Source organism: Panulirus ornatus, chromosome 8, assembly GCF_036320965.1.
Source record: "Panulirus ornatus isolate Po-2019 chromosome 8, ASM3632096v1, whole genome shotgun sequence".
Classification (NCBI taxonomy): Eukaryota; Metazoa; Arthropoda; class Malacostraca; order Decapoda; family Palinuridae; genus Panulirus; species Panulirus ornatus.
Window position 1 is genome coordinate 44,872,578 of NC_092231.1, and position 23,049 is coordinate 44,895,626.

Genomic DNA, 23,049 nt, shown 5'->3' on the forward strand with positions numbered 1-23,049 from the left:
AGTATTTCCCTGTAGCTTATCTCTTTTTATTCTAGTAACATCTTTTTTGCCCTCTTCAGGACCTTCTCTGTGAGTTCTTTGTACTTCTTTAGGTGCTGTGGCCAAACCTGAGAAGCATATTCTAGTTTGGCCTTGTGTAGACATGAATAGCTTGCTAAATATTTCTTTATCCATATAATTGAAAGCTATTCTGATATTTGCCAGCAGATAGTTTGTCTCCTTAGCTATTCACCTAATATGGACCTCTGGAAACAGTGTAGGGATGATGTTTACTCCCAAGACCCTCTCACACAGAATCTTTGAAGCTTATTATTTTGCTTGGTATTAATCATATTTAGGCCATCTTTCACTTTGTCCCATCTTCATTACTTTACGTTTGCTAGGGTGAATATCAGCAACCACATTTCAGACCAACTTTGGAGTCTGTTTAGGCCACCTCTTGGAAACTGATGCCATCATCCTTGCTTTTAGATTCCCTCATGAACCTTCACATCATCTGCAAACATATTCAGGTAAGATTCCATACCTTGAGGCAAGTCATTGATAGAAATCAAGAAGAGTAATGGTCCCAGATCTGAACCCTGTGGCACTGTGCTCATCACCTCAACCCAGTTGGAAAAGGCTTTTCTGACCTTTGTTCCCTCCCACAAAGACAATCATTGAGCCCATAAAGGATTTTGCCCAGCTTGGTGATCCAACTTCATAATCAGCCTCTTATGTGGTACAGTATCACATGCCATCTGGCAGTCCAGCTACTGACAGTCCACTGTCTTCCCTTTTGCTTAGCACTGAGCTTACTCTATCATAAAACGTTCAGAGTTTAGTTATGCACAACCTCCTCTCCCTAAAACCATGCAGTCTCCCTCATGTGAAATTTTTTTCCTCAGAAAAGTCATCCCCTTACTTTCTGGTAATTTTTTCCTGAACCTTACACAAACCACTCATTAACAAGGCCAGTCTGTAGTTCAATACCTGTTCTCCATCTCTATTCCTATGTACAGTAAAACCTCTGTTATCTGTGATTTGAGACAACTAAATGTTCAAAGCAGCATTTGTTTTTTCAGTTTTATTTTGCATGTATCTGTTTATCTGATGAAATGAAAATATTGAAAAAAAGGTACGTAAAATTATTTCTAATCACACGCACACCACACTGCAGCATTTAGTGTACTAACCTCTCAGTATTTTGTGGCACTGATGACTTTCTACCATCTCCCATGTATTATCTGGCATGATGTTGTGTACTGGTCTTGCACATTTGTGTATTGTTTCTACCCTGGATTACTATTGTGGAAAATACCCTCTTTCAAGTGTCATTAGCAGTTGCCTGATGGCTTTTTGAAGCCATCTTCTTCTCATATGAAGTGCAAGAGTAATGTTTTAAGCCTCAAATAGAAGGTGGATGTATGCAAGAGGTTGGCAAGGAGTGGGTTCAAGGTGGCACTTATGAAGGACTTTAGTATTGACATGACAACTATTTACAACATCCTTAAGCAGCAGAAGATGGAGGCATTTAGTAATGCATATTTGCTTATAAGGATTGATATTTCCACTGTATAAAATATCTACAAATAGTGATTGGAAATATTACAATTTGTGAATTGTTTTATACTGAATAAAAAAATCATGAATAACCTTTTTTTTTTTTTTTTTTTTTTTTTTTTATACTTTGTCGCTGTCTCCCGCGTCTGCGAGGTAGCGCAAGGAAACAGACGAAAGAAATGGCCCAACCCTCCCCATACACATGTACATACACACGTCCACACACGCAAATATACATACCTACACAGCTTTCCATGGTTTACCCCGGACGCTTCACATGCCTTGATTCAATCCACTGACAGCACGTCAACCCCTGTATACCACATCGCTCCAATTCACTCTATTCCTTGCCCTCCTTTCACCCTCCTGCATGTTCAGGCCCCGATCACACAAAATCCTTTTCACTCCATCTCTCCACCTCCAATTTGGTCTCCCTCTTCTCCTCGTTCCCTCCACCTCCGACACATATATCCTCTTGGTCAATCTTTCCTCACTCATTCTCTCCATGTGCCCAAACCATTTCAAAACACCCTCTTCTGCTCTCTCAACCACGCTCTTTTTATTTCCACACATCTCTCTTACCCTTACGTTACTTACTCGATCAAACCACCTCACACCACACATTGTCCTCAAACATCTCATTTCCAGCACATCCATCCCCCTGCGCAAAAACTCTATCCAAGCCACGCCTCGCAACCATACAACATTTTGGGAAACCACTTTTTCCTTCAAACATACCCTTTTTTGCTTTCCAAGAAAATGTTCTCGATTCCCAAACCACTTTTCCTTAAAGGGGCTCCCAAAAATTTTCGCTCCCTCCCCCACCCTTTTACCCACTTCCGCTTCCATGTTTCCATCGCTGCCAGATCACTCCCAGATATCTAAAACCTTCACTTCCCCCAGTTTTTCTCCTTTAAAATTTAACCCCCTAATTGACTTGACCCCCCCCCTACTGTACCAAATAACCTTGCTCTTTTTCACATTTACTTTTTAACCCTTTCTTCTTTCACACATATATATGGTGTGGGAGGCAGTTGTTAGAAGCAGTGAAAAGTTTTTATCGGGGAAAGGGTAAGGCATGGGTACGTGTAGGAAGAGGGGAAAAGTGATTGGTTCTCAGTGAATGTGGGGGGTTTTGGGGGGCAGGGATGGGGGGTGTTTGTCCCTGGTTGATTAATTTTTTTATGGAGGGGGGGTTAGGGAGGTGAAATTGAAGGGAAGTTTTAAAAAGAGGGGAAAGGGTTTTTGCGGCTGGGGTAAATTTAAGAGGGGGGTTTGGGGGAAGGGAGTTTTTGTTGTTGGCTGAGGATACAGCGCTGGTGGCATGATTCATTTGAGGGTAAGATGTAAATAACTGCTAGTAAAGTTGGGACGTGTGTGACTGATTTGGGTGAGTGTGGTGAAAAAGGAAGGAAAGTAGAAGAAGTTAAAAAGATAGTTTGTATGAGTAATTGTGAATTAGTGTTAAATGGTTATATTAGGTCTTACAGTAGGGGTTGTGGGGTGTCAACAAGAGTCAAGCCAAGTAACATTCAATGGGCGAGGAGGTTGTTAATGTAATATAAGTTTGAATGGAAAAAAAACTGGGGGGGAAATGTTTTGGGAAAGTTGTAAAGAAAAAGGAAGGAAAATGGAAAAGGAAGGGTTTTGGGTTTTAGGGGGGGGGTTCAAAAAAGGGGGGGAAAGTTTGAATTGGGAAAAAGGGAAAGGGGAAAAATTTTTAATTTGGGAGGGAAAATAAACCAGGAAGGGAAGTGAATAAATTGGGTTTTGGGGAGGGGGGGGGGAAAATTCTGGGGGCCTTGAAGAATTTGGTTTTGGAAGTCGAGAAAACATTATCTGGGAAAAGGGAAAAAAAATTGTTTTTTTATGTTTAAAGGGAAAATAGGGGTTTTTTCCAGCAATGTTTTTTAGGGTTTTTCCCAAAGGCGGGGGGCTATGGATAGAGTTTTTTGGCGCAGGAGGGTGGATGTGCTGGAGGTGAGATGTTTGAGGACAATATATGGTGTGGGGTTTTGGTTTGTGGTTTTTAATTTTTTAATTTTAAGGGAAAAAGAGGGGGATTTTGGGAAATAAAAAAGAGTGTGGTTGAGAGAGCAGAAGAGGGGGTGTTTTGAAATGGTTTTGGGCACATGGAGGGGGATGAGTGGGGGGAAAGATTGACCAAAAAAAAGGATATGTGTGGGCGAGGTGTAGGGAACGAGGAGAAGTGGGAGACCAAAAAATTGGGGGTGGAAAGATGGAAATGAAAAAGATTTTGAGTGGGTTGGGGGCCAACCTAAAAAAGGAGGGTGAAAAGGGGTGCAAGGAAAGAGTGAATTGGAACGATGTGGTATTTCTGGGGTCGACGTGCTTTCAATGGATTGAAACCCGGGCTGGGAAAACGGGGGGGGGGTAAAACCAAAGGAAAAATTCTGTGGGGCCTGGGTGTGGAAAGGGAAACGTGATTTCGGTGCATTATTACATGACGGGTAGAGACTGAGTGTGAACGAATGGGGCCTTTGTTGTCCTTTCCTAGCGTCCTCGCACACATGGGGGGGGGGGGGTTGTTATTCCATGTGTGGCGAGGTTTGGGGAGGGGGAAAAAATAAAGGAGACGTTGAATTTTGTACATGTGTATATATGTATATGTCTGGGTGTTTTATATATATGTTTTTAAAATTTTAGATGTATAGGTATGTATAAATTTTTTGTGTGTGGATTTTTTGTATGTATTTTACATGTGTATTTGGGGGGGGGGTTTTGGGGGGCCCTTTTTTTTTGTCTGTTTTTCCCGGGGCCCACCTCGCTTAAAGGGGAGACAGGGAAAAGGCAAAAAAAGGCCGGGCAAGGGGCCAGGACAAACAAAGGGGGAAAAAGGACCCCAAAAACAAGGAAAAAATTTTAAAAAAATTCCCTTTTAAAAATTTTATATTTTTTATTTAATAAATTAAAATAATTAAAAATATTTTTTTTTTTTTAAATATTGGATTCCCCCCCATTGCGAAAGGAAGGTAGAAAACAAGGGGAAAGGGGTTTTTTAAAACCTTCCCCTTCCCCCTTTTTCCCTTTTTTGAAAATTAAAAAAAAAAAAAAAGGGGGGGGGGTTTCCAGCCCCCCGCTCCCTCCCCCTTTTGTCCCTTCTACGCACCTGGGAATCTTTGGAAAAAATTCTTTTCCCCTATCCCCAGGGATAAATTTTATATAATATTATATATATTTTATTTATTATTTATTTATAGATTTATATATATATATTGCAGGGGTTTTTTGTAAGAAAGGGGGGGTTTTACTATTGTTGACTGTTTGTGGGGGTCTAGGTTTAGTATTTTTTTAAATGTATATTGTTAATTGATTCATGGTGTGAGGGGTGCCACTCTGTGAGGATAAGGAGGAATTGGCAGCCAGGAAGGGAAATGCGTGGCATTAGTGCCCATTGTTCAAAGGGCAAAACAAATAAAGGCAAAGGGGATAAAAAAGTGAGCGCTCAAATTACAGAGGTATAATTTTGTTGGATTCCTGGTAAATTTTTTAGGGGAGGGTATTGATTGAGGGGGGTTTAAAAGGCATGTACAGAGCATCAGATTGGGGAGGGCAGTGTGGTTTTCAGAAGTGGATTAGGTGTTTGCTTTGAAGAATTTTATGTGAGAAATACTCAGAAAAGAAAAATGGATTTGTTGTACCCATTTATGGATCGGGAGAAGGCATATGACAGAGTTGATAGAGAAAAATCTGTTGAAGGTATTAAGAATATATGGTGTGGAGGCAAGTTGTTAAAAGCAGTAAAAAGTTTTTATGGGAGGATGTAAGGCATGTGTACGTGTAGGAAGAGAGAAAGTGTTTTGGTTCTCAGTGAATGTAGGTTTGCGACAGGGGTGTGTGTTTGTCCCCATGGTTGTTTAATTTGTTTATGGATGGGGTTGTTGGGAGGTGAATGCAAGATTTTTGGGAAAAGAAGTGCAAGTAGGGCAGTCTGTTGTGGTTTGAGAGAGCTTGGGAAGTGAGTCAGTTGTTGTTCGTGATGTTTCAGCGCTGGGGGTGATTAATGTGAGAAACTGCAGAAGCTGGTGACTGAGTTTGGAAAAAGTGTGTGAAAGAAGAAGAAAGTTGAGAGTAAATGTGAATAAGGCAAGGTTATTAGGTATAGTAGGGTTGAGGGTCTAGTCAATTGGGAGGTAAGTTTGAATGGAAAAAAAACTGGAGGAATTTGAAGTGTTTTAGATTCTGGGAGTGGATTTGGCATTGAGGGAAAACCCAGGGAAGGGGAAAGTGAATCATAGGGTGGGGGAGGGGGCAAAAAAAATTCTGGGAGCCTTGAAGAATGTGTGGAAGGTGAGAACATTATCTTGGAAAGCAAAAAGGATATGTTTAAAGGGAAAATAGTGGTTCCAACAATGTTTATGGTTGCGAGGCATGGGGTTTTGGGTAGGTTGTGGATGTGCTGGAAATGAGATGTTTGAGGACAGTATGTGGTGTGAGGTGGTTTGATCGAGTAAGTAATGTAAGGGTAAGAGTGTTCGTATGGTAATAAAAAGATTTGTGGTTGAGAAAACAAAAAGGGGGTTTTTTTTGAAAGGGGTTTGGTCACTTTGGGAGAATGAGTGAGGAAAATTGACCAAAAAGAATTTTTGTGTCTGAGGTGGAGGGAATGAGGAGAAGTGGGAGACCAAATTGGAGGTGGAAAGAGGGAGTAAAAAAGATTTTGAGTGTGGGGGCCCTTTGAACATGCAGGAGGGTGAAAGGCGTGCAAGGAATAGATTGAATTGGAACAAAATGGGGTTTATCCCGGGGGTGGGACGTGCTGTCAGTGGATTGAACCAGGGCATGTGAAGCGTTGGGTAAACCATGGAAAGTTCTTTTGGGCCCTGGATGGGGGAAAGGGGAGCTTTTGGTAATGGTGCATTTTACAGGGACAGCTAGAGACTGAGTGTGAACGAATGGGGCCTTTGTTGTCTTCCCAGCGCTAACCCCGCACAATGGGGAGGGGGGGGTGGGTTTTTAAAATTGTAGCAGGTGGCGTTGGGGTGAATAAAGGCAGACAGTATGAAATTTTGTACATGTGTATATATGTTATATAGTCTGTGATGTAGATATATTTATGTATACGTTGAGATGTATAGATATGTATATTTGCGTGTGTGGACGTGTATGTATACACATGTGCATGTGGGTGGGTGAGTGAGTTATGGTGGTGGGGGGGGGGGGAGTGTAGGCAGTAATTCCCTGCGGGTTATTTCGAGTCTCTTTTAGAGAGGTTTGGAGGCCCACTCCAACATGCATCTGATCTTTCATCTGTCTCTTTCCGCTACCTCGTTAACGGGAGAAGCGACAAAGCAAAGCAAAGCTTTTGTATATATTAATTTATATTTATATAATATATATATTTATATATATTTATATTTATATATTTTATATGTATAGGGGGTCATGTGGGGAGTGTCATCCTCCTCAAAGGTTCTCATTGGGGGTTTGTATGTTGGTGGGGGTTAGCTGAGTTCTGGGTCATTGGGCTGGGGAGGATGGGTTGTAGAGTTGGTGTAGTTTTGTTTTTATTTTTTTTTTTTTTTTTTTTTTTTTTTTTTTTTTTTTGGGTTTTTTTTTTTTTTTTTTTTTTTTTTTTTGTTTTTTTTTTTTTTTTTTTTTGTTTTTTTTTTTTTTTTTTTTTTTATTTGTTTTTGTTTGCTTTGGTTCTCTATATATGTGTTGTGGATTGTAACAAAGATGAGAAAATAAAAGGAGAGATAGGTAGAGTATGTTTGAGGAAAAGGGTCCTGGATGCCTTGGCTCTGTGTGAAACAAAGCCTAAGTTTAAAGGGGAAGAGTGGTTTGGGAATTTTCTTGGGAGTAAAAGGGAGGGGTTGGTGAGAGGACAAGAGCAAGGGAAGGAATAGCACTGCTCCTGAAAAAAAGGAGTGGTGGGGTATGTGATAGGTGTAAGAAATAATCTATAGATTGATGTGGGTAAAACTGAAAAATGGATGGAGAGAGATGGGTGATTTTGGTGCATAAAGCACCTGGGCGTGAGAAGAAAGATCACGAGAGGCAAGTGTTTTGGGAGCAGCTGAGTGAGTTGTTAGTAGTTTTGATGCTTTATACCCGGTTATAGTGATGGATGATTTGAATGCAAAGGTGAGTAATGTGACAGTTGAGGGAATAATTGGTGTACATGGGGGTTTTTAGTGTTTTGAATGGAAATACTGAAGAGCTTGTAGATGTGTGCACTGAAAAAGGACTGGTGATTGGGAAAACCTGGTTTAAAAGAGAGTTTACATTTGTATACTATGTAAGTAGGGAGAGGGCCAGAGAGCATTTTTGGATTACGTGTTAAATGATAGGCGCACAAAGGAGACTTTTGGATGTTAATGTGCGGAGAGGTGCAACTGGAGGGATGTCGGTAAGTTTCGGGGGGTGGAGTTGGGATGTGGGGGGTGTAGGGGGCTGTTTTTTGTGTGTTGGTGGGGGGGGTTGGGATGGGGTGTGTGGTTGGGTTGGGGTGGTTGGTGTGGGGGGTGGTTGGTCGTGGATGTGGGTGGTAGGGGGTTTTTGGGCGGTGTTTTTTTGGTACGTTGGGTGGGGGGGTGAGGAGGTGGGGGGGATGCGTGGAGATGTGGCTATGTTGGGTTTTTTGGTTGATTTTTTGGTATGTGTGGGTGAGGTGAGGTGACGAGGGTTGCGGGAGAGTGGTTTGTGGTTAGGTTTTTGGGTGGTTTTTTGGGTGGGTTTTTTTGGGTTTTGTGTTTCTTTTCGTTTGACTTGGTATGTGATAGTTGGTGTGGTGGCGCTAGGGTGGGGGGTGTTATGGGTGGGGGTTGGAGAACAGGATTCTTGTGTGGGTGAGATTATGTTGTTTGTGGAGGCTGTGTATGTGTTTTTGTTGGTGTTTTTAGAATACATAGTTTTGAGGGGTCAGTGTGACGATCTGTGAGGGTTGGGATTTCTGGTTTTTTTGTTGGGGGAGGTGGTTTGTGTGGTTTATAGGTGGGTTTAGTTGATATTTATTTTGTAATAAAATTATATTTTAAATATTTAAATTAAATAAAATTTTAATTTTATTTGTGGATGTATGTAGGGGGAAGCATTGATGGCTTGCGCAAAAGATGTATGTGGCATGAGAAGCATGGGAGGTGGGCAGTTTAGAAAGGGTATTGAATGTGGGATGAAGAAGTGAGATTATTAGTAAAAGAGAAGAAAAAGGGGCCTTTGGATGAGTTTTGCGGGAAATAATGCAAATGACGGGGAGATGTAAAAAAGAAAGGGCGGGGAGGTCAAGAAAAAAGGTGCAAGAGGTAAAAAAGAGGGCAAATGAGATTTGGGGAATGAGAGGTATCATTGAATTTTAGGGAGAATAAAAAGAGGGTTTTGGAAGGAGGTAAATAAAGTGATAAGTTAAGGGAACAAATGGGAACATTATGAAAGGGGACTGAGGGGGAGGTGATAAACAGTGTGGTGATGTGAGGAGTTGGGTGAGTTTTTTGAAGGTTTGTTAAATGTTTTTGATGTAGAGGGGCCCAGATTTGGGTGTTTTGGTTGATGTGGTGTCCCAAAGTGAGAGGGTTGGGGAAAATGTTTTTGAAACAGAAAAGGGGTAGAAAAAGTTTTGGGCAAAAGGATGAAAGGGAAAAGGCAGTGGGTTTGGATGGTAATGCGGTGGAACTTTTTAAAAAAAGGAGGTGACTGTACTGTTGATGGGTTTGGGGGAAAGGGTTTTTTAATGTATGTTTTTATCATGGTGAGGTGCCCCGGGGTTGGTGGAAAAGCTTGCCTAGTGCCATTGTAAAAAGGGAGAGGGGATAAAAGTGAGTGCTCAAATTACAGAGGTATAAAATTTTTTGAATATTCCTTGGAAATTTTTTATGGGAGGGTATTGAAAGGGGGAAGGTGAAGGATGGACACAGCATCAGATTGGGGGAAAAGCAGTTTGGTTTCAGAAGTGGTAGGGGATGTGTGGATCAGGTGTTTGCTTTGAAGAATGTATGTGAGAAATACTTGAGAAGGAAGGTGACTCCTTAGAAGGAAAGGGGATCCTTTTTCTGGGTTTCCCCCCTTTTTGAAAGTTAAATTCAAGGAGGGGAGGGGTTTTTAGCCCCCCCTCCCATCCCTTTTAGTCACCTTCTCGAACTGGGGAATGCCCTGGGAAAATATTCTTTCTCCCCCATCCCCAGGGATATTAAGTAAATAAAAAATAAAAATGGAGAGAATGAGTGATCAGGACATCCCAAACCCGCTTTCCACTCTCAGCATAAATTTCATCCAAAAGTCTCTTTTTTTACATGCCTATCAATTAATTTGTGATCTGATAATGCCCGTTGACCCTTTCTCCTCCCATAAAGTTTTAAATTGTGTATATCTAGTTTTTCCCGATCCCAATCTTTTTTCGCAACAGCTCTGCAGTCTTTTCACCAGTTCCATTTATAACACAGAATTTCTTTCCTGCCCCAACCGGGTTTTACCCCAACTTCCCCTTTTCCTACCTTCATATTTAAATTTTACCCATCCCTAATAACCCCGGGCTCATGCACCAAAGCTGTTCACACACTTATCAACTACTCCCAAAACACTTGCCTCTCATGATCTTTCTCCCTTCATGGCCAGGTGCATAAGCAAAAAAAAATCACTCCCTTTTTCGTCATCCACTTTAGTTTTAACCCCCATCAAAACTATAATTTACTTTTTCACTCTATCACACGCTCCCACAATCCTGCATCAGGAGTAGTGTACCCCTTTAGCTCTCATCCTCTTGCAACACTGACTTTACTCTCAAGACATTTCCAAACCATTCATCCCGTTTTCCCTTGAGCTTCATTTCATCAGGCCAGAACATCCCGGTTTCTTTTCTCAGACATACTACCAAAACTCGCCTCATCTCATTTGGTTATATCACACACCCTTCGATACCCCAATCAAGCCTTCGTGGAGGATGAGCAATCTCCACTTGACCCCCTTCTGTTTTTCTCTTTTAGGAAAGGTGAAATAAAGAAGGGGAAGATTTCCAGCCCCCCAAATCTTGCTGGGGGGGGTGAGGGGGGGGGTGGGGGGTGGTTGGATGGTGGCCCTTAGTCACCTTTAGAAAGTGTTTCCCGGGTAACTCCTAGAGTAATTTAGATAAAATGAATATTTACTACTGCATACTTTGAGCTGTGTTGTTAAATTTATGGGAATTTGATTTGTATATTCTACTTTCATAGGTAAAAGAAATGTTGATTAGATATTGCTTGAGTTGTTATTTTGAAAAATACAGTTTTACTTGATTTATGAATTAAAAAATGTTTATTTATTTCCAGCCCAAAATGGGAAGAAAACACACAACATTGATGTTGTGTGTTCAATCTTACAGAAGACAGTCATCTTAGTCTATGATTGTCTAGATGCTGTTAATCCCCATTGCCCCTTCACTGGCCCACGAAAGTTCACATTTGAATTTTCCCAGGGGGAATGCAGTTTAAATTTTTTCAAAAATCATCTTTCCAGTAAAGAAACTAAAACTTGAGTTTCAGTTTGCCTCCTGTGAAACCCTTGCTGAGTGGATTTGAATTTGAACCCAAAAAGTATGAAACACTAAAAATTCTTATTCATTTATGTTTTCCCATGAATTTTTTAAAACATGAGGAGTGGCAATGGAGTTTTATTATGGATTCTCTATTCCCGTGGCCACCCCCTTGAAGGATTTCCCAAATTTGGAAAAAGGTTTTAGGGGAATAGATGGATCAATTTATTTACATTTTGGAACTATATTTTTGGGGAAAATAGATAAGCAAATGATTTCCCTTTTCATAAGAATGTTAAAAAAAAATTTCTACAAAAATTGCTTATTATAACCCTAAAACTAGCAATAAAAGTGTGTACATGTTGCTTACACCCTGATGATGTTTATGCACACTCTTTTTTTCATTTTTGAGTGACTGAAAGTATGATATTTTTTTGAAGCTGTGACAGAAATTGCAAGATACATAATGGGTTTTTGGGGTGGAATACTCAGCTCAAATTTTAAACAGAGACGGGAGTGGGAAAATCACATATGATGATAAGGGAAGCAGGCATAAAAGGTCATCAGATGATGAAAAGAGCGGGTTTACCAACAGTTTCTTTCTCGGGCCTGCTGAAAATAAAACCCCTTGATGGTTATTTTATATAGAAGCAAGCCCAGTTTTGCTATATAGTTTAATGAAAACAAAATCTTCATTAAAATCTTGTGCTTTTTCTTTTTCATACAACAGGGGAAAAATTTGAATGTGTTGAAAATTTGGGGAAAGGGGACTACTCATTACCTAATTAGAAACTAGAAGGGAACTCTTTGTCTCTGGAGGGGGTTTTACCCCGATGCTTCACATATACTCAAGAAAAAAAAACAAGAATCGTGTTTACCAATGATTCACTCAAACACTGCAAGATGCGAGTTTTCAGAAGACTTCAACAAAGTTTAAAAATTTTTTACGTAAAAGAAGGTAAGATGAAAAATGAAATTTAAAATTGACCCCTTAATAGGGTGTTTCATCATTTAAAAAAACCCGTATTTTGTTTTCAAACCTTAATACATCATTGCCCCCGATTTAAAAAAAGTACAGAAACAAAAAGTGTGAGTTTTAAGTTTTTTAAATATGAAAAACAAGGGAAAAAATTTTAATGATGTCTTCAGAATTTTCGGATGAACAAATGGCTTGTACAGTTTCATCAAAGAACTTTTCACATTCCTGCCCAAACCCCAAAGGGTGTGGAAAAAGGGCTTAGGTTAAAAACTAGGGCTCTTTCTTGGTTCTGCCTGATTAAGATTAAACTATTTTTTTTATTTGCTTTGTGGGTGTCTCCCGCTTTGCGAGGGAGCGCAAGGGGAAAAAGACGAAAGAAATGGCCCCAAACCCCCCCCCATACACATGTATCATACTTACACGGTCCACACACACCAAATATAAATACCTTATAAATTCTCAATGTACACTTTAGATACACACAGGACATATACAAAAATATATATTTATACCAAAGAAAATAATTCATTGTCTGCCCTTTTTTTTTTCCCCTCCCCCCCTCGCCAAAACATGGAAATTTACCCCCCCCCCCCTCATGTGTACGAGTTAGCGCCAGGGAAAAAACAACAAAGGGGCCCCCCTTTGTTCACCCCTCAGTCTCTAGCTGTCATGGGAATTAAAGCCCCAAACCACAAACTCCCTTTCCAAAATTTCCCGGCCCCCAGAAATTTCCCTGGTTTACCCCAGATGGGTTTCACCCTGCCCTGATTCAATCCATTGGCAGCACGGCGACCCCGGTTACCACATTGTTCCAAAAGCACTCTATTCCTTTTCTCCCCCTTTAACCCTCCTGATGTTCAGGCCCCGATCACTCAAAAACTTTCTCACTCCATTTTTTCCACCTCCCAAATTTTGGGCTCCCACTTCTCCTCGTTCCCTCCACCCCCGACACTTTTATCCTTTGGGGCAATCTTTCCCCACTCATTCTCTCCATGTGCCCCAAAACCAAATTTTAAAACACCCTCTTCTCCTCTCTCAACCAAAGCTCTCTTTATTTCCCCCATCTCTCTTTCCCCTTTCATTACTTTCGTTTAAAACCCCCTCACACCCCATATTTCCTCAAACATCTCTTTTTCCAAGGGAATCCCCCCTCCTCCGCACAACTCTATCCTTGCCACGCCCCGCAACCATACAAAATTGTTGGAACCACTATTCCTTCAAACAACCCATTTTTGCTTTCCAGTTTAAAGTTTTGACTTCCAAACATTCTTCAAGGCTCCCAGGTTTTTTGCCCCCTCCCCCACCTTATGATTTTACTTCCACTTCATGGTTCCATCCGCTGCCGTTTCCCCTCCAGATATCTAAAACACTTTACTTTCCCCCAGTTTTTCTCCATTCAAAAATTACCCCCCTTTTACTTGACCCCCACCCCCACCCGTTAAACCCACCTTTATTTTACATTTACTCCTAACTTTCATCTTTCACACACTTTACCCAAACCCCAGTCACCAGCTTCTGCAGTTTCTCACATGAATCGCCACCAGCACTGTATCATCAGGAACAAAAACTGCTTCCCCTTCCCCAAACTTCTCCTCCACAACAAAACTGCATAAATTGCCCCTCTTTCCAAAACTCTTGCATTCCCTCCCTAAAACGTACACATGCCTTACATCCTCGATAAAAACTTTTCACTGCTTCTAACAACTTGCCTCCCACACCATATATTCTTAATACCTTCCACAGAGCATCTCTATCAACTCTATCATATGCCTTCTCCAGATCCATAAATGCTACATACAAATCCATTTGCTTTTCTAAGTATTTCTCACATACATTCTTCAAAGCAAACACCTGATCCACACATCCTCTCCCACTTCTGAAACCACACTGCTCTTCCCCAATCTGATGCTCTGTACATGCCTTCACCCTCTCAATCAATACCCTCCCATATAATTTACCAGGAATACTCAACAAACTTATACCTCTGTAATGAATAACCTAAAACTTTGTTATTTGAAATGGCTGATTCCAAGAGCATTTCGGATAACAGAGGTTTTACTGTATGTAGGTATAACAGTTGCCCCTTTTCCATTCTCTTGGCACTATTCCTCTCTCCAGTGACATCTTGAACAATAATTCATTTGGTCTATTAAGGATTTATGATAAATTTCATTAAGGCCATGAGCTTTGTACGCACACCACCTCGACCAAAACACCCTGTATCTGCCACTCTAGATATCCCAGTGATTTCCAAAATCCTCCCCATCTACCTCACTGATGTTGGGACTGTCGTTTCTTCTACTGTGAAAACACTTTTTGACTTGGTATTTGGTTCATCACATATCATTACATCATCCTCTACATTATTTCCTTCTTTATCCCTTAACCTGATTAGCTGCTCCTTAACAGACAGTGGGCTAATAATGAATGTAAGGAAGAGTTTTAGATATCCAGCTGCCTTGTCAACAATATTCTTTTCAAAATTATTTTGTCTCTCTTTTCTTATCATGCTATACTTTTTGCAAGCTCCTCTCTTACACATTGCAGATGCTTGCTAGCTAGAGTGTCATTTACATCTTTGCCACTGCACATCTTGAAGCTATGTTTTACATCTTTCACTGTCATTTTTACAGAACCTCTCAATGCAACACCTAGGTTTCTGGCAGCTTATTTCCATTTCTAATCTACATTAACAGAGAAATAAGTGAGATTTGTGTAGTGTTCCACTATTATATCTCCTTATTTCCTGTCCCATTGATAATGAAGTATCAGTCCCTCTCATCATAGTGTGCTCTGTGACATACTGGTACAGGAAATTATACATACATTCTTAAAAACTTGTCTCCATTACCTGTCATCATGAGAATCCAAATTTCCCTCAGTCTTTCTCTTCATAATTGAAATTCCCCATTATTGGTACTTACCATCTCTTAAGAAGTGAATGTTTCACTGCTACATGTACCATCCTGATTGTTCCTTCATTGTTATCAGTGTGTATTTGTTCTGGTTCATTGCAATTTTTGGGGGGTTATATACTAATAACCACTATGATCTTCCCTACTGTTACTACTCATTATGTATTGTCTAAATGGGCCATCCTCCACTATTTCTTGAAACTTCAGGCTCTCTTTTACCAAGAGGGCTAATCCAACCCATCCTTTACTTTCCCTTTCCTCTCTTGCAATCATGTACCCCTCTGGCAAGAACAGATGAAACCTTATCTCTTTGGTAAGCTTAGCTTCCATGACTCTAGTAATATCAGGTGCACTTTTCCTTATCCAGTCCTTTAATTCCTGTTCTTTACCATTAACTCTTAACCCATCAGCATTCGAATACATTACTCTCAATCTGATATTTCCATCTTCTAACACAACTACTTTCACAGCATTTCTAGTGAGGCTTCTCCAACATCATGCCATGTGTAGTATTTCCAGTCGTTTTTTTCTTCTGACCATACTCCTTCCTTTTTTCCCTCCTTTCCTTAGATCTATTGCACTTTTGATATCCCACTGAATTCCACTATCCATTTAAGATTCTAAACATTTCCAATTACTTCTTGGCTTGATGACTCCAAGTCAAACATAAAACCATAGCAAATTGTCCCCTAACATCTTAGTTATAATCTTTTATTCTTCTCTTTTCCTTTGTCATGGAAGTCACTTCTGGCAGCCCATTGCCTCCAGCAATCTTTTCATATACTTTTTCTACTTCTTTTCTCTTTCTTCAGTATCAGGTGTATGATCTTCCAATCCAGAAATAATGGGCAATTTACATATAAACCTCCTGCTTAACTAATCTTTCCAATTTTAGTGCCTCCCACTTTTCACCTAGATCCCTCTGTGCTTCCAACTTTCTCAGTGATCTCCCTTTTGGCTAACAAGCATTGGTCTTGTATTCTCTGTACTCTTCTAAACTTCATGTCAACTTGTTCATGTATAAAAGCATGGGGGACAAAGGTGAGTGTTTGAATTACAAAGGTATAATTTTTTTGACTGTACCTGGTAAGCTATATGGAGGAATAGTTATTTAGAAGGTGTTGGCAAGCACAGGAGTAACAGATTGGGAAGGAATGATTTGTTTTCAGGAGTGATAGAGGATATTTTGATCATGTGTTTGCTTTCAAGAATGTATGTCAGAAATCTTTAGGTAAACAGGATTTGTTTGTGGTATTTATAGATCTTGAGAAAGCATGATAGAGCTGATAGGGATGTTTTGTAGAAAGTGTTACCAATATATGTTGTGGGAGGAAAGCTATTAGAAACAGAGGAGTTTTTATCAAAAGAGCAAGGCAAATGTGCAAATAGATAGAGAAGAGGATAAGTGGTTCAGTGTGAAGATAGATTTCTGGCAGGGGTGTGTTGTCATCATGCCTGTTTCATCTCTTTATAGATTGAGTGGTGAGGTAGGTGAATGCAACTGTATTGGAAACAGGAGTAAGCATGCATTTTGTTATGGGTGAGGCCTAGGAAGTGAAAAAGTTGTTTTTTGTAGATGATATGGCATTGGTGGCAGATTCAAGTGAGAAACAGCACAGGTAGGTGTCAGAATGTAAGAGTGTGTGAAACAAGATGAATAAAAGAAAATTTATTAGGTTTTGCATTGAAAGGAGACATGTTATTGGAAGTGTGTGTTTCAGTGGAGAGAACTTGGAGAAGGTGGAGATATCTAATTAGGCACTCAAGACCCTTTCCACTACATCTTTCTACTTCCAATTTGGCCTCCCCCTTCTCCCTATCAGCACAAGTAGGTGTCAGAATGTATGAAAGTGTGTGAAACAAGATCAATAAAAGAGAATTTATTTGGGTTAGCATTGAAAAGAAACATGTTATTTGAAGTATGTGTTTCAGTGGAGAGAACTTTAAGAAAGTGGAGATATCTAAGCACTCAAGATCCTTTCCAATACATCTTTCCACTTCCAGTTTGGCCTCCTCCTTCTCGCTGTCCCCTTCATATGCCCTCTTTGTCAACTTCTCCCCACTCATTTTGTCCATGTGTCCACACCATTTCAGCGGCCCATACCAGGGTGTAGTCCAATTTATTACAGCTCTTGATTTTGTCAGTGCTTTTAAAAGATATTTCTGGATGTGAATATTGCAGCAAATGAGACAATGTGAGCTGAAGTGAGCAGTAGGGTAAACTAAAGGCAAAAGGTCATGGGCATTGTCATGCCATAGCCACGTTTCCTTGATTATTGGATATAAAGGGTACCATTTGACGAATGCTATTGGCAGCAGATTTACTTGGGTACCAACATGCTATAGCCACATTACCATGATTATAAGATTAAAGGGTACTGTTAAATCTTATAAGAGTTGCTTGGGACTTTTACCCTTCATGCCCACCCCCTCATTATGCCAGTGGTGAGGGATGGTTCAGTAAGGGCAGTTTTGGTCACATTTCTGGAACTTCTATTGTAAATGTGAAATTAGATGTGAAATTATGGGGATGATTACATTTTCCCAAAAAATATTTGTTCTTCAGCCCACTGGTGGTATACATGCCAAAACACTGCATTTTGGAATTAGTCTGTGCATTATATCTTGCTCTAAAAGATGTAGTCTTTTATAAGATATCAATATGCAACAGAAAACAATAGTTTTTTGTAATACAGTAAAATGCAATACGAAACAATGTTTCTTAAATAGTTGATTTGCTGAAAATCATTAAGGATTGTATGTAATGCTTTTTTTATTTTCTAGGAGGAAAGACTGTTTCCGGTGTATTCAGGTAACTGAGAAGCATCCAAACTTACTTCAGTACAAGAAATGTAAGTGTATTTGATCGTGCATATTGATGCATCTTCTTCCTACCCAATATATACTGTATATTTGATTTAAGTGTATAATCCCAGGACCCCCCTATTACTTCCTGCGGTTTTAAAGCATTGCTTCATCTAGTGGCTGAGAAATGATTGACTCCTTTGGAGTGAAAAGTTCCCAAATGAAATTGTATTCCTTCTCATCCAAAGGTGATTTCTTTTCCCTGCTCCTGGAAGCAGTACAGCCTTGAAGCTGCAGGAGCCCCTTCAGTGAAATGGATCCTGTGGTTGTTCAACAATGATAAAAATGATATATGTATCCTCAGAGCCATAAGGAAAAGGAAATTCTATCTTTAGGAATCCCTGAAGGTATGAATTGACACAAAATCACTTTGATCTTCATGTTCCATTTTTCTTGTGGCTACCAGCATATTTTGAATCATGTGTACTATTGTGATTTATTTATTATATCTGGGGATGGGGAGAAAGAATACTTCCCACGTATTCCCTGAATGTCGTGGAAGGTGACTAAAAGGGGAGTGAGCAGGGGGCTGGAAATCCTTCCTTCCCATTTATAATTTTCCAAAAGAAGGAATGGAGAGGTGGGTCAAGTGAGGATATACCTTCTAAGGCTCACCCCTCTCTTTTTAACGCTACCTTGCTAATGCAGGATAAGGCATATATTTTCTTTTCTTTTTCTTTCAAACTATTCACCATTTCCTGCGTTAGCAAGGTAGCGTTAAGAACAGAGGACTGGGCCTCAGAGGTAATATCCTCACATATATATATATATATATATATATATTTTTTTTTTTTTTTGCTTTGTCGCTGTCTCCCGCGTTTGCGAGGTAGCGCAAGGAAACAGACGAAAGAAATGGCCCAACCCACCCCCATACACATGTATATACATACGTCCACACACGCAAATATACATACCTACACAGATTTCCATGGTTTACCCCAGACGCTTCACATGCCTTGATTCAATCCACTGAGAGCACGTAAACCCCGGTATACCACATCGCTCCAATTCACTCTATTCCTTGCCCTCCTTTCACCCTCCTGCATGTTCAGGCCCCGATCACACAAAATCTTTTTCACTCCATCTTTCCACCTCCAATTTGGTCTCCCTCTTCTCCTCGTTCCCTCCACCTCCGACACATATATCCTCTTGGTCAATCTTTCCTCACTCATTCTCTCCATGTGACCAAACCATTTCAAAACACCCTCCTCTGCTCTCTCAACCACGCTCTTTTTATTTCCACACATCTCTCTTACCCTTACGTTACTTACTTGATCAAACAACCTCACACCACACATTGTCCTCAAACATCTCATTTCCAGCACATCCATCCTCCTGCGCACAACTCTATCCATAGTCCACGCCTCGCAACCATACAACATTGTTGGAACCACTGTTCCTTCAAACATACCCATTTTTGCTTTCCAAGATAATGTTCTCGACTTCCACACATTCTTCAAGGCTCCCAGAATTTTCGCTCCCTCCCCCACCCTATGATCCACTTCCGCTTCCATGTTTCCATCCGCTGCCAGATCCACTCCCAGATATCTAAAACACTTCACTTCCTCCAGTTTTTCTCCATTCAAACTCACCTCCCAATTGACTTGACCCTCAACCCTACTGTACCTAATAACCTTGCTCTTATTCACATTTACTCTTAACTTTCTTCTTTCACACATATATATGATGTGGGAGGCAAGTTGTTAGAAGCAGTGAAAAGTTTTTATCGAGGATGTAAGGCATGTGTACGTGTAGGAAGAGAGGAAAGTGATTGGTTCTCAGTGAATGTAGGTTTGCGGCAGGGATGTGTGATGTCTCCATGGTTGATTAATTTGTTTATGGATGGGGTTGTTAGGGAGGTGAATGCAAGAGTTTTGGAAAGAGGGGCAAGTATGCAGTCTGTTGTGAATAAGAGAGCTTGGGAAGTGAGACAGTTGTTGTTGGCTGATGATACAGCGCTGGTGGCTGATTCATGTGAGAAACTGCAGAAGTTGGTGACTGAGTTTGGTAGAGTGTGTGAAAGAAGAAAGTTAAGAGTAAATGTGAATAAGAGCAAGGTTATTAGGTACAGTAGGGTTCAGGGTCAAGTCAATTGGGAGGTAAGTTTGAATGGAGAAAAACTGGAGGAAGTAAAGTGTTTTAGATATCTGAGAGTGGATCTGGCAGCGGATGACACAATGGAAGCGGAAGTGAATCATAGGGTGGGAGAGGGGGCGAAAATTCTGGGAGCCTTGAAGAATGTTTGGAAGTCGAGAACATTATCTCGGAAAGGAAAAATGTGTATGTTTGAAGGAATAGTGGTTCCAGCAATGTTGTATGGTTGCAAGGCGTGGGCTATGGATAGAGTTGTGCGCAGGAGGGTGGATGTGCTGGAAATGAGATGTTTGAGGACAATATATGGTGTGAGGTGGTTTCATCAAGTAATGTAAGGGTAAGAGAGATGTGTGGAAATAAAAAGAGTGTGGTTGAGAGAGCAGAAGAGGGTGTTTTGAAATGGTTTGGTCACATGGAGAGGATGAGTGAGGAAAGATTGACCAAGAGGATATATGTGTCAGAGGTGTAGGGAACGAGGAGAAGTGGGAGACGAAATCAGAGGTGGAAAGATGAAGTGAAAAAGATTTTGAGTGATTGGGGCCAACATGCAGGAGGGTGAAAGGCGTGCAAGGAATAGAGTGAATTGGAACGATGTGGTATACTGGGGTCGACGTGCTGTCAATGGATTGAACCAGGGCATGTGAAGCGTCTGGGGTGAACCATGGAAAGTTCTGTGGGGCCTGGATGTGGAAAGGGAGCTGTGATTTCGGTGCATTATTACATGACAGCTAGAGACTGAGTGTGAACGAATGGGGCCTTTGTTGTCCTTTCCTAGCGCTACCTCGCACACATGGGGGGGAGGGGGTTGTTATTCCATGTGTGGCGAGGTGGCGATGGGAATAAATAAAAGCAGACAGTATGAATTATGTACATGTGTATATATGTATATGTCTGTGTGTGTATATATATGTGTACATTGAGATGTATAGGTATGTATATTTGTGTGTGTGGATGTGTATGTATATACATGTGTATTTGGGTGGGTTGGGCCATTCTTTCGTCTGTTTCCTTGCGCTACCTCGCTAATGCGGGAGACAGCGACAAAGCAAAATAAATGCGTGCATAGTGCCATTGTACAAAGGCAAAGGGGATAAGAGTGAGTGCTCAAATTACAGAGGTATAAGTTTGTTGAGTATTCCTGGTAAATTATATGGGAGGGTATTGATTGAGAGGGTGAAGGCATGTACAGAGCATCAGATTGGGGAAGAGCAGTGTGGTTTCAGAAGTGGTAGAGGATGTGTGGATCAGGTGTTTGCTTTGAAGAATGTATGTGAGAAATACTTAGAAAAGCAAATGGATTTGTATGTAGCATTTCTGGATCTGGAGAAGGCATATGATAGAGTTGATAGAGATGCTCTGTGGAAGGTATTAAGAATATATGGTGTGGGAGGCAAGTTGTTAGAAGCAGTGAAAAGTTTTTATCGAGGATGTAAGGCATGTGTACGTGTAGGAAGAGAGGAAAGTGATTGGTTCTCAGTGAATGTAGGTTTGCGGCAGGGGTGTGTGATGTCTCCATGGTTGTTTAATTTGTTTATGGATGGGGTTGTTAGGGAGGTAAATGCAAGAGTCTTGGAAAGAGGGGCAAGTATGAAGTCTGTTGGGGATGAGAGAGCTTGGGAAGTGAGTCAGTTGTTGTTCGCTGATGATACAGCGCTGGTGGCGGATTCATGTGAGAAACTGCAGAAGCTGGTGACGGAGTTTGGTAAAGTGTGTGGAAGAAGAAAGTTAAGAGTAAATGTGAATAAGAGCAAGGTTATTAGGTACAGTAGGGTTGAGGGTCAAGTCAACTGGGAGGTGAGTTTGAATGGAGAAAAACTGGAGGAAGTGAAGTGTTTTAGATATCTGGGAGTGGATCTGTCAGCGGATGGAACCATGGAAGCGGAAGTGGATCATAGGGTGGGGGAGGGGGCGAAAATTTTGGGAGCCTTGAAAAATGTGTGGAAGTCGAGAACATTATCCCGGAAAGCAAAAATGGGTATGTTTGAAGGAATAGTGGTTCCAACAATGTTGTATGGTTGCGAGGCGTAGGCTATGGATAGAGTTGTGCGCAGGAGGATGGATGTGCTGGAAATGAGATGTTTGAGGACAATGTGTGGTGTGAGGTGGTTTGATCGAGTAAGTAACCTAAGGGTAAGAGAGATGTGTGGAAATAAAAAGAGCGTGGTTGAGAGAGCAGAAGAGGGTGTTTTGAAGTGGTTTGGGCACATGGAGAGAATGAGTGAGGAAAGATTGACCAAGAGGATATATGTGTCGGAGGTGGAGGGAACGAGGAGAAGAGGGAGACCAAATTGGAGGTGGAAAGATGGAGTGAAAAGGATTTTGTGTGATTGGGGCCTGAACATGCAGGAGGGTGAAAGGAGGGCAAGGAATAGAGTGAATTGGAGCGATGTGGTATACAGGGGTTGACGTGGTGTCAGTGGATTGAATCAGGGCATGTGAAGCGTCTGAGGTAAACCATGGAAAGCTGTGTAGGTATGTATATTTGCGTGTGTGGACGTGTGTATGTACATGTGTATGGGGGGGGTTGGGCCATTTCTTTCGTCTGTTTCCTTGCGCTACCTCGCAAACGCGGGAGACAGCGACGAGGTATAAAAAAAAAAAATATATATATATATATATATATATATATATATATATATATATATATATATATATATATATATATATATATTGCAGTGGAATTTAGTAAGAAAGGGGGTGACTATTGTTGACTGGTTGGTAAGGTTATTTAATGTATGTATGATTCATGGTGAGGTGCCTGAGGATTGGCAGAATGCTTGCATAGTGCCATTGTACAAAGGCAAAGGGGATAAAAGTGAGCGCTCAAATTACAGAGGTTTAAGTTTGTTGAGTATTCCTGGTAAATTATATGGGAGGGTATTGATTGAGAGGGTGAAGGCATGTACAGAGCATCAGATTGGGGAGGAGCAGTGTGGTTTCAGAAGTGGATCAGGTGTTTGCTTTGAAGAATGTATGTGAGAAATACTCAGAAAAGCAAATGGATTTGTATGTAGCATTTATGGATCTGGAGAAGGCATATGACAGAGTTGATAGGTATTAAGAAGGTATTAAGAATATATGGTGTGGGAGGCAAGTTGTTAGAAGCAGTGAAAAGTTTTTATCGAGGATGTAAGGCATGTGTACGTGTAGGAAGAGAGGAAAGTGATTGGTTCTCAGTGAATGTAGGTTTG

The 23,049-nt window shown here is 40.8% G+C and overlaps 1 protein-coding gene across 2 annotated transcripts in view; it reads left to right on the top strand.

Moving 5' to 3' along the window:
- Positions 1–23,049, top strand: part of LOC139749926 (uncharacterized) — a 342,839-nt gene that overhangs the window by 195,239 nt on the left and 124,551 nt on the right. For both annotated transcript variants that reach the window (XM_071664343.1, XM_071664344.1), the window contains one exon: positions 17,684–17,751. In XM_071664343.1, the coding sequence (XP_071520444.1) occupies positions 17,684–17,751 (68 nt within the window). The remainder of the gene's footprint in view (positions 1–17,683; positions 17,752–23,049) is intronic.